The sequence below is a fragment of the Anastrepha ludens genome, chromosome 5 (assembly GCF_028408465.1).
Source record: "Anastrepha ludens isolate Willacy chromosome 5, idAnaLude1.1, whole genome shotgun sequence".
Lineage (NCBI taxonomy): Eukaryota > Metazoa > Arthropoda > Insecta > Diptera > Tephritidae > Anastrepha > Anastrepha ludens.
This window is the reverse complement of record NC_071501.1, coordinates 34493249-34504535: the sequence shown is the minus strand read 5'-3', so window position 1 is coordinate 34504535 and position 11287 is coordinate 34493249. Positions and strand designations below refer to the sequence as shown.

General features: G+C 35.0%; 1 protein-coding gene across 1 annotated transcript; it reads right to left on the bottom strand.

Moving 5' to 3' along the window:
• Positions 1-3268: 3268 nt before the first annotated feature.
• On the bottom strand, positions 3269-10492 carry LOC128865342 (phospholipase B1, membrane-associated). Its single transcript, XM_054105563.1, has 2 exons — positions 9174-10492; positions 3269-4897 (listed from the first exon to the last, which is right to left on the bottom strand). Exon 2 carries the CDS (start codon positions 4836-4838, stop codon positions 3471-3473), a length of 1368 nt encoding a protein of 455 aa, XP_053961538.1. The 5' UTR covers positions 4839-4897; positions 9174-10492; the 3' UTR covers positions 3269-3470.
• Positions 10493-11287: the final 795 nt, after the last annotated feature.

Sequence of the window (11287 nt, the reverse complement as noted above, 5' to 3'; positions counted from 1 at the left end):
TTGCTCCGCTCCAAGCTACGTTTCGTTACTGCTGGTAATTCAAAGCAATAGTCAAAAAAAAATTAAGAGCTTTCTGTTGTTGAAGTATGTAGTAGCACAGAACTTAGAGTCGGCCGGAGCGCTACTTGAGAAAATATTCGTATGTACTCCAGCTACCGCTACTGCTCTCGCTTCTGTTGCTCGGCTGCTACTCCCATAGCTGCTACTTGAGCAGCGTTAATTTTTGATTTGTGGGACGCATTTTTTGTGCTTTTTTCAGGTGCTGTATTGTAAATATAATCCACAAGTTATGTATTACAGGTTGGTCGAGTATAGTTGAGTACTGCGAGACCAGTAGCAGTTGCTGGAGCACACATGAATTATGTCACAAGTAGCGCTCAGGCCGACTCCAAGTTCTGTGCTACTAGTCCAACTACTGAGAGCAGTTAAAATTTGTTTCCATTATTACTCTGAGCCATTAGCAGTAACCAAGGTGGATTTATTAAGATGACAGCATTCACCCAGCTGAATTTTTCACCGTAGGTATGGCTTACGTCAAAATGATATGCTTTGTTTGTATGTATTGGTATGTTTACATTCGTATGTTTACATTTGCTTGCTGATTTTGACGTGATGGTTGGACCAAACGCAATAACAAATACATGTAGGGTTTTACTTATATGTGTTTGCTGTCACCTGTAATAAATTCGCCTTGGCAGTAACGAAACGTAGTTTGGAGCAGAGCAAAACAGTTGATCCCGCGATTCGCGCTACTTACTCGCCTACTCATCTATTCAAATTCAAATTCAGAGCAGTAGCGAGAACAGAACAGTGCTTTTGTTGATATTGCTGCTACGCAATGCAAACACTGGTTTTTTCTATTACATATTAACCTTCTAGCTACTTTATATATGGGTCGTTTTGTCCCGTTTAGGAAAATAGAAAGAAAAACACAAAAAAGTTATCGTACAGCAATTTCTCGTCAAATGCTTCGCTACATAGATATACTGATAATGGATTTAGGGGTTATAAACCCAAATATTGCATCTACAAATACCGAGATGCGCATATATTGACGTATTGAGACTTTTGTATTGCGACTCCTCTACTAACTGAGAGGCACGAGGTGTTGCAAGTAAGTTCCGGGAATTTAGTCATTAGTCGACTAATCCACAACTGGCAATACTGAGTTAGAATCTAGAAAGAAAACACCTTTCCTCATTCCTCGTCAAAGTTCGAAGTCGATGGGTTTGGTTTGCGTTGTATGCGCGTTTTTGAAAGATAACAGTTTTAGCGGTGTCGTTCAAGTGAATGACTCACATAGAAAGTGATCTGCGGAGTTTTGGTGGTCCGCATTCAAAGCGATGGTAAAGATTGCATGAGTCGGGTAGTCACTGGGGATGAGACCTGGATATTTAAGTACAACACTAAGGACCGCAAACAAAGTCAGCAGTGCATGGAAAAAGATGAGGACCTCCTAGCGAAAGCGAGTATGTTCGATTCGGGTTGTAGACAACTTTGGTAATTTTTTTTCGATATCGGCAGCATAATTTATCATGAGTAAAAATGCGTACTACTCCGGACAAATATTAAATATTAGTTCTATGTTGGCGTTCTGAAACAGTTGCACACAAAAATTTTCGTATCCGCTCCGAACTCGCCGAGAATGGCTCGAACTTATGACCCTTGAATTTCCTGTTAATTCTGCAAGAGTTTCTAACGAAACAAGGGCACAAGGCACAATGTTACGCACCCACCCTGTAGCACCTCTCTGCTACTTTTTTATTTATTTTTTGTTTAAGATAAAGTCACACATCATGGGAACGCAGAGACAATGTAACTTAGAAGACCCTTTGTATGCCGATCCTTCACCCAAATACCCTTCTGGACCTTTAACCAAATACACCGACCACCACCCTAATGCAGACTAGAATTCCATTGGTAATCATATACCGAACAATTTAAAGATCAGCCATGCAGCTTGTAAACTCACATCCAGACTCACTCATAAAGACTGGAATTTCTTAGGAATTTCAGACTCCTTAATGAGGTTTAAAATTCCTAGTTGCACTAGTTGTAAATAAAATCTAGTGGTCACATTCTTTATAAATGAGAGATGAACTAAATAGTGCTTAAAAAATATTCAGCTTTGTGCAGAGAGAGAGAACTGCGAATTGTCGTCTCATCGGCTGGCGGACCTAGATGCAAAGGCAATAGATTATGGCCATTATGAGGATGAAAGGAAGAAAAACGGTTTTGTTAGCTTTAGAAGCTCCCTCGAGCGCCTTCGATCTACCCTTGGCCAGAAGGATCTCGCGACATTGCATGTTTGAGTACTTACCCAACGTTCGTTGAATGGATTCGCAGCCTATTTTTCGAGGAGTAGACTACAGATTTCCTACCTCAAAGGTCCCCCGTCTAGCTAGCTCCTTCCCGCAATATACCTGTGGCCGGGAACACAAATAAGAATCATATCGGAGTAGTCGGAATCAGGTGACAGAGAAGTCGTGATTTCCCCGACTAAATTCGAGCGAACCAGAAAGGAGTACAGTACACTAATACCGGCTTGGCTCCCAGAGTAGTCGGATGCAGTCGAGAGAAAAGTCAGGAACTCCCGGACTCTCTAAGTAAATGTTTACCTCCATAACAGTAGTTACACTAGTAAGCAATCAACCAACAGTTACTTTGATTGCGCCTACCTCCGCTTGGAAGATACTACAGTAGTCCATTAACCTAGATTTAACGTTGATGGGGAGCTTCTTGCTGCATACAACTCCACGCAGCCTTCCTTCGCACTTCGAGCCATCGGTCAACATGTTTATCATCCCTTGTCTAAAAAGGCAGCAATCCGCCCACTCCTCGCTTGCGGGAATATGAACGGGAAAAGATGATGAACTTTAGGTTTCCGAGGGTACTGGAGTGTGCGTAGTTTAGATCTGTTTAGTTTTGCCGGTGATGTTCATAGGTATTACATTCAGCATAGCGTTAAGCGCTCAAGTGGGGATGGGCCACTGATTTTGATGAGAGCAAACCTTTGAACTGTCTCCGGATTTTCAGCTGATGCCATTCTATCAACCGAGTGGACATCAGTAATCGTCATTCTCGATCATCGCGATGAATCGCAGTAGACTTGTGCATATTTTAAGTGAATTGATCGTCTAATATTTGAGTTCGAACGTCCAGTATTGGAGCTCGATATGCAGGTTTAGCAGGATAAGAATGGCAATATGGGCATATTTAAGACAATTCTAATACAAAAGCACATTCAAATTCTTCTTGGCCACTCGAAGAAAACAGTTCCCTGAGACCCAATTCAACACTTTTTATTGAAAGATAATTCTAACTAATATTGTACATTAAAATATTTAAAACTACTCTATTACCATTTAAAACATTCATAAGATTAAAAAAAGAATACTTAGTTTAAAAACTAAACATTTAAAACACAACGAGCTTGAAAAGGTACTTCAAAACTGATCCTCTTTCCTGCTTTACTTCCTCTGCCAGCTGTTGTAGAGCGTTGCTATAAACGGATGCTGCTCATTGGGGCACTCGATTTCGCTGAATGCCGGCACCATGTCCTGCCTTTTTTGACCCAGTGGCTGCAACATGTTGTTCCACAATGAATTCGCCATGGACGCGTGCCCGAACTGACTGAAGTGGAAGCAATCGCTTGCAAAGTAACGATAATCTGTTTCACCATTCTCCTTCGTTGGTGTGCCTACATGCGACAGGAACGGCTGATAGACCACAGCGAAGTCATTTGTTTGAAACTCTGGCAACTGCGCAATATACTGATCCACCTCTTGCCATTTTTTTATATAATCATAGGCTCGATGTAACTCTCGCTCACCTACGGCATGGCTGAAAACACAATGACAGCCAAGATGATGCACAACAAAACAACGAAATGGCGCATTGCGCATCGGATAAATTGACACCACCATATTGGGTACGGTTATTATATTGACCAGCAAACGTGGCACATTATCGCGCAACAAAGTGAGTGTACGGCGCATATCGATCTCATGACGGTACAGAAAATCGGTCATATTATCATGGTGGCACATGTCGGAGCAAATGTCATTGTTGCCCACGAATATGGTGAGTAGTTTCCAATGGTTCTCCATATTCACATTCGGATTCTGACGCAATCGATCGATAAGTATGCGTGCTTGAAATGGCAGATCTCGTGACATGATCATCGGTTCGGCGATATTCAAGTGCGATGTACTGTCTATAGTCAATTCATTTTCGGTAGAGTAGCCATAGAGATTTGGATTGAATACTCGCAATATATTCGGTAAGGTTAGATAAGTGCGCCAATCACCATAACCACCACCGGAGAAGGAGAATGCGCGATATTCATTCATAATGTCCACCACACCAACCGACATTATGCCATTGCCCGCAGAAAGCGAATCACCAACGGAGGCAATCACATCAATATCGCCCGGTCGCAGCTGATGCACCGAAGTTGGTGGGAATGTGGAACGCGCATAACTTAGATCGCAAGGAAATGGTTGTGTTGGCGGTATGACGGGTTGCATTTTGCCTTCGGCCAAATTCTGTTCGTAGATCTTTTCCATATCCTCATTTGCACGTTTCATTGAATAGCGACGCACATCAACGAAGAGCTGACGCATATTCCGATCCAAATCAGTTATGAGAACATTGCCTTTCTCGGCTTCATGCAGATCGTCCATAGTCTTCTGCCCGATGAGGTGAGTCCATAGTCGTTCGGTTTTCTTTCGTCGAAGGCGTCTTAAAAAATCGAAGCTATGCGTGGTGGATTGCAAACAAAGCGCGCAAAAGACGAGTAGCACCAACTGAGCGGGCGTACGTAATAGTGACGTCATTTTTTATTTAAGAGCAAATTTATTTTTTACAATAATTTAGTAATTTACTTTAGCTGGATCTATAAGTAAGTTTGGATTTCTTTCTTTTATGATTTTTACAAGTATTCGTGGTAAAAATTATAAAAAACTTAATCCACTACGAATACGAAGAAATTTGTATCGCTGGATTGTAATTTTGGTTTTACTTTTTAGAATTTTTTTTAAGAACCTTCGTGGGAAAAAAAAATTATAGGAAATTTAATCCACTACGAAGAAACTTTGGATTTTTTTTTTTATTTTTATTTTTTTTTCAAGTACTTTGGTGGTAAAAAATAAAAAAAAAAAACAATTTACTCCACTAGGAATACGAAGAAGTTGGTATCACTGAACTCATGAGAAATCGATATTTATGCTGGCAGACTCAAATGTCAATCAGCTCAGGCAAAGAAAACAAAACATTTTTCGCGATTTCGGGTTGTAGATTCGTATTTGCTTGGCAACAAAAACAAAATTTATTAAAAAATTTCACTTTGATCTTTGCTATGATACTTTAGAGGGGAAAATATTCGAGAAACACTCCTACTATTAAGTGGAAAATGTTGAAGGAAGCAAGTAAACTTCTCGATATGCACAAGAATTTACAGATAAAATTGGAAAATTTGAGGGAAGCAAGCAAACTTTCGCGAAATGAGCAAGAAGTTTCAGATAAAGTAGCAAAATTTGGTTTAGAAAAACATTTATTTAATTTTCTTCTTAATTTCAAACTTTTAAAATTGTTTCACCTAAGCAAAGTTACATTTGGTTATGTTCATGTAAGAATAATACGCAAACCTTGTCAGGTCCTCGTTCATGGTTTGTGGATGAGGTTAGCAGCTACTAAAATGGAGTTTGCAAGGATCTAGATATGGCAAAGGGCCAACTGAAAATTTTACATCGATGAGTCTAACAATATGTGCCATTTTCTCATTTGAGCAGTAAAATGAGCTTCACCAACCGAGCCGATAAACTATTTCTAACTTTAAAGTGCACTTTAATTATTTTTCTTTTCTCAACTGCCTAACGAAACTACGGCAAAACTGGAGTAAGAGTCCACTGGTTTGTTCAACTGCTTTCAAGGCTGCTAAAGCTAGTAAGCAAAACCAGCTGTTCTTCGGTTACATAGCCCTTTTCTCTTCTAACCAATCAAGTGAACTTTATTAGCCGACCTGATAAACTATTCTATGCTTTAAAGTATCTTTGAATTGTTTTAATTTTTTCAACTACGGGAAGAAGTAAAAGCCCAATATTTTGTTAAATTACCTACAAAACTCGCGCGTGAACAAAATCAACGGCTCTTCATTTACAGCGCCCGAAGTAAATACACTTCACTTTACTTGCCTTTAAAGCGAATTATAAATTTTAAAGGGCAAATCAACTTTTGCTTTGAGAGAAGGGAAATTTGTGTATCGGCCTGACAAAGTGAGGGTAATGATAATGGTAAGTTGGGAAAAGTGCTCCAACTAAATAAATCTTGAGAATTAGAGGGGGAAATTGAACCCAAACTGGTGATATCAGAATGAACATCCACGCTGAAGTGGATATCTCCACACGCTGATGGGGAGAGGCAACTACTGTAACCTAACCTACCCTAATGTTGAATGAAAAATGGTTTTGGCAAAACAAAGTTTAACAGAAAATGCTAGTTTCGGGTGTTTTGTGCTTGGTCGGAATAAGGATATATTTTTCATAGCCTATAAATTCGCTTGAAAGCAGTGAATATTTTGATGGCTTGTTGTAAGAATTTTAGGTCTGTTTATGCCATAAAAAGATTGCCTCAAATTTTAGTAAATGCACTGCTCATCGTTTTGTTTATAACTAAACAGCCTTTATTGAAAAAAAAATTTTTTTAGGCTTACAACTTTTATTTATAAAATTGCGATTTTTTAATTTTTCTGCGCCAAGTAAAGCAGTTCATAGAAAATTTTCGCGAAAGTTTAAGATTCCGCGAATGCAAAGACGTAAGAACTTTTTTAGTACTAAATTTGATCAGAATAAAAGCTTTTCGGGTGCAGGTCAAAATTAGAAGAATCCACTTGAAATACTTTGATGTTCCTACGCATAAACTACACCCGGAATAATAATAAACTATTTTTTATATATGGCTTTAATTATACCTGATTATTTAGTTTTGTGTCACGGAGTAAAATAGAAATGCATGTCAAGAGGTTTTGTTTTTATAAATTTTGGTTAGTTTTGCTTAATGTTTTTTTTTATATTAGTTATTATAATATTTGTGCAATTTAAAAAGTAACTTACATTTGCAGTCTTACTTTTGATGTATGCCTTACTGAACCAATTGGTTTTTTTAAATAAAATTTAAAAAAAATTTAACTTTAAGATTTGTTTGTAATTTCAATTGACTTAAATTTTAAATAATTTCATTTCATGATCCAAGCATTTAGATAGCTTTCGCTTATTGAATTTCTACTCGATACTTATAATCAGAAATTTATGCCTCAATGTGGGACTACTTTAAAAATATCCCGAAATGCCGAGATTAAAATTTCATTGGCATCCCATCCCTAGTATGCCTAAAACCTATACCAAAACACAGTTTGAAAAAAAAGTTTTAATAAAAAACATTCACATCATTAATTTCTTAACAAATTTAAAAAATGTATGTATCGGGACGAGTCCCGAAATGAAGCGATTACACAAAGTACCTTCTGCTCAAATATGAACGAGACGGTATCAATAAAACGGTCCGCGGATGACATATGGCAAAAATAAATTTTTTGTTTTTTGGTAGGACTGTTATAAGCTTACATGGCAAATTTCAGCGTGGTATGTCACATAGTTTGTTTTCTGTGCTACTGTAAACAAGTCAAGCTCGAGTGTGTTCTTCGAATTCTCTTTTATGACTTCAATGATCCCGAAATTTCCGGATAAATTTCGTGTAATCCCGCAATTTCGGGATCAACAATTACTGCTAGTATTGGCATTGCTCCCCAGTCGGCGCTATAGCAACGTATACTTTTCGAGTTCAGTGATACCATTTTCGTAGTGTGCGAAGTTCAAAACAGTCGAAATTGTGAAGAGAACAGCGCTGGAGCTGGTTGCTACACACATTTCAGAGCGCATGCTTTGTTTAATTGTTTTTCAATATTTTTTTTTTTTGTAATTTATTATACGAAATAGTTTTTTTAGCGTTCAAAACTCAAATTAATCGTAATATTTGTAGGAGTCTTTTCTTTTTTTTTGTAGTGGAAAATCAGCACTAATCATTCGGAATTATATTGAATGGAAATCAGTTCTAGCGTTGCGGTTTTCATTTTATTACTGAAGTCCTTGTAATAGTCTCTCCTCGGATGTTAAAGACCCATGTTCTTTTTTTTTGGTTTATTACATAAAATATTGTCCTTCAAGAGCTCGAGAAATACACATCTTTGAGTTTCGACACAAAATATTTCATTTTATTCACTTTTCATCTTTGTCCTACAAGATCGGAATATCTGTTTTTTTCTTTAGAAATAATAATTTTATATAGTCTTTATATCGTCTTTTTCTTTTGTTTTTGCTTGCACAATCAGCTCCAATCATATGGAACTAGAATACATTTAGTATAAATCAGTTTTTTGCGTTTGGTCTAGACTGGAATTTTATTTGGTTGTTTATTTTCATTTGCTATTTGTATTCTTCAGGTTCTTCTTATATTCTTGCCCTTGATGTTGGAGAACTATTGTGTTGTTTGTTTTTGTTTATTTGTTTGTTTTTTTTTGTTACACAAAATGCTGTCCTCTAAGAATTTTCAAAGTTCAACTGAAGAGCTGACAATTTTTAGACATTTATTTTTATTTTATTTTATTTTTATTTGTTTTTGCTGTTTTCATTGTTCAGGCGCTTTTAATATTCTCGCGCCATATGTTAGAGAGCTGTTTTGTTTTTGTTTTTGTACTTCATTTTATTCACTTCTCATTTTGGGCTTCCAAGATTTTGCAAAATTCAGCTGAAGAGTTTTAGAAATTCAAATTTTATATAATTTTTTTTCTTAGAAACTTAGGCGAACCAGTTAGAATTATATTTAGTGGAACTCAGTCTACGCCGCTGTTTGTATTTTTTTTTTTTTTTCATTTTATTTTTGGCATTTTTTACACTTAAGGTCCTTGCAATAGTCTCTTTCCGCGTATCAAAAAAACAACATTTAAAAAAAATTGTTTTTTTAATGTGACACTTTAATTTTTAAATGCATTCAATCCAATCCCAATTGCATTTCAATAATTTTTGGCCAGTAATATTTTTCTTCAATGTTCTCAAATTTTCACTTAAAGTCAAGCAACTTCTATCTTTTTTTTTGAATATTAGGTAAACAACTAGTACCTTTTTCAAACTCCGAACATTCAGAACTTACACCACAACCACTTCACTCAACTGTAAAATACTTCTTAACGCTTTCTCGTACGTTGAACAAATGAAATGGCTAAATAAACGCATAAAGTATTTTAGCTGAAAAGCCATGCAAAACTATATAAGTCAACATATTTTTTATGAATTCAAAAATTTGTATTTTTAGTTAAAGCAAAAGATCAACGGAAAAGCAATAAATCTTGGCTTCACCGAATGATGTTAAAGCAAAAAAGGGGGAAAAAACGAAACAGAATAGCACAAAAGCAGCAAAAAAAAGTGTATTATTTTTATAAAAACCCCAAGTACTCAAAGGCAAGTTCATTCGACTGTCCTTACTGCGCTTAGTTACACAGTTTATTTGTTGCTATATTGCATATTTGTAAAAAAAAAAACAACTACATAAAAAATTCCAAAAAAAATTAACCACCAAAAAGTCAAACAAGTGTGGCACTTTAAATGGCATAAATGTCATGTTAACGACGCCTGACACTCACTTAACTTAGAACTTCATTTCAATTAAAATTTGTTGACCCAACACAAATATTGTACTTGACTAGACATTCTACGGACACATCTGAGCATTCATCATACATACTCACACACATACACACACACAAGCACACCTCAAAAGTGTATTGTGCGTTGCCCGCGCGCTACTTTGTTTGTGTGCAATGAAATTCGCTTTCATGCTCTTGAACCTTAAAATTATGAGATAACTTTGTACATAATCTTTTGAGACAAATATTTGTGTGAATGTATCTGCATGCGTAAAAGTGAATAAGAGTAAGAAAAACTGCTGTAAAAGTTCAAAAAGACTACTGCGAGTTCAATGTGATTGAACGCCTGGTAAGTAATTTACCTTGCTACTGGGTTTTTATAGTTTTTATTCAAATTTTTTTTAAATTAAAACGCATAAAAATGTTACTCTAGTGAATATGTACAGTGGTGGTAAAAATAATAGTAGCAAAGTTTTGACTATATATTTTTTACTTTATTTTTACTTTTATTTTTATAAAAATATAGTTATTTACAGTCTCCCACAAAAACACTATATAGCTCAAAGTCTGAAGTCTAGTATTCAATTGAAATAAAAAATAAATAAAATTAAAAAACAAAGTTTCATGAAAAATGGACACCTTTTCGTCAGAATTTGTAGAAAAATTAGTTTATTTCGAAAAAATATATAAAGCCAGATAAGAGAACAAAATTTGATAGAGGAAAAGGAAAAAAAAATGTTCCTAAAAAATTTTAAGAAAAAAAAATAGTCCCCAAAAATGTTTAACTAAACAAGAAATGTCCCCAAAAAGACCGAGAGCTAGTATAAAATTCAAAAAAAAATTCTAAATTTAAATTTAAATTTTAAATTTTTTTTTTAAATTTCAAGAAAAATTCACACCTTTTCGTCAGAATTTGTAGAAAAAAAGCAAGAAAAGAGAAAAAACTCTTTTCTTGCTTTATATTTTTGTGCAAAATAATCAAATTTTTGTACAAATTGATGGAGGAAAAGGAAAAAAAAACATGTTCATCAAAAATTTTAACACAAAAATAGTCCCCAAAAATGTTTAAATAAACAAGAACTGTCCCCAAAAAGAGTGAGAGTTTGTATAAGATTCAAAAAAAAAAAAAAAAATTATATTTTTATTAAACTTTCACAATTTTTGTCCGAATTTGTAGAATAATTCGATTACTTCGAAGGAAAATATTATACAAAAATAAGAAAAAAAATCTGATAGGAGAAAAGGGATTTCACAATGTACAAAAAACAATTTAAAACAAAAACCCAAAAAATTTTCAGAAAAAGCATTCTCCAAAAAAAATTTAACCAATTTCCCAGAAAACTTTTCGGAAAAACAAAATTCTCCAAAAATTAAAAAAAAAGTATCCAAAAATTAACAAAAAAAATTCCCAAAAATTTTTAACAAACAAAAATATAAAAGTTTTTCCCCAAAAATTTTTCTTAGAAGTATATAAAAAATCAGATTTTTTTGTTTAAGGTATATAAAAAAATTAAAAAAAAAATTGTTTTTTAAATACATAAAAAAATTCAAAAAAAGTTATTAAAAAATCTTATAAAAAAAATTTTTAAG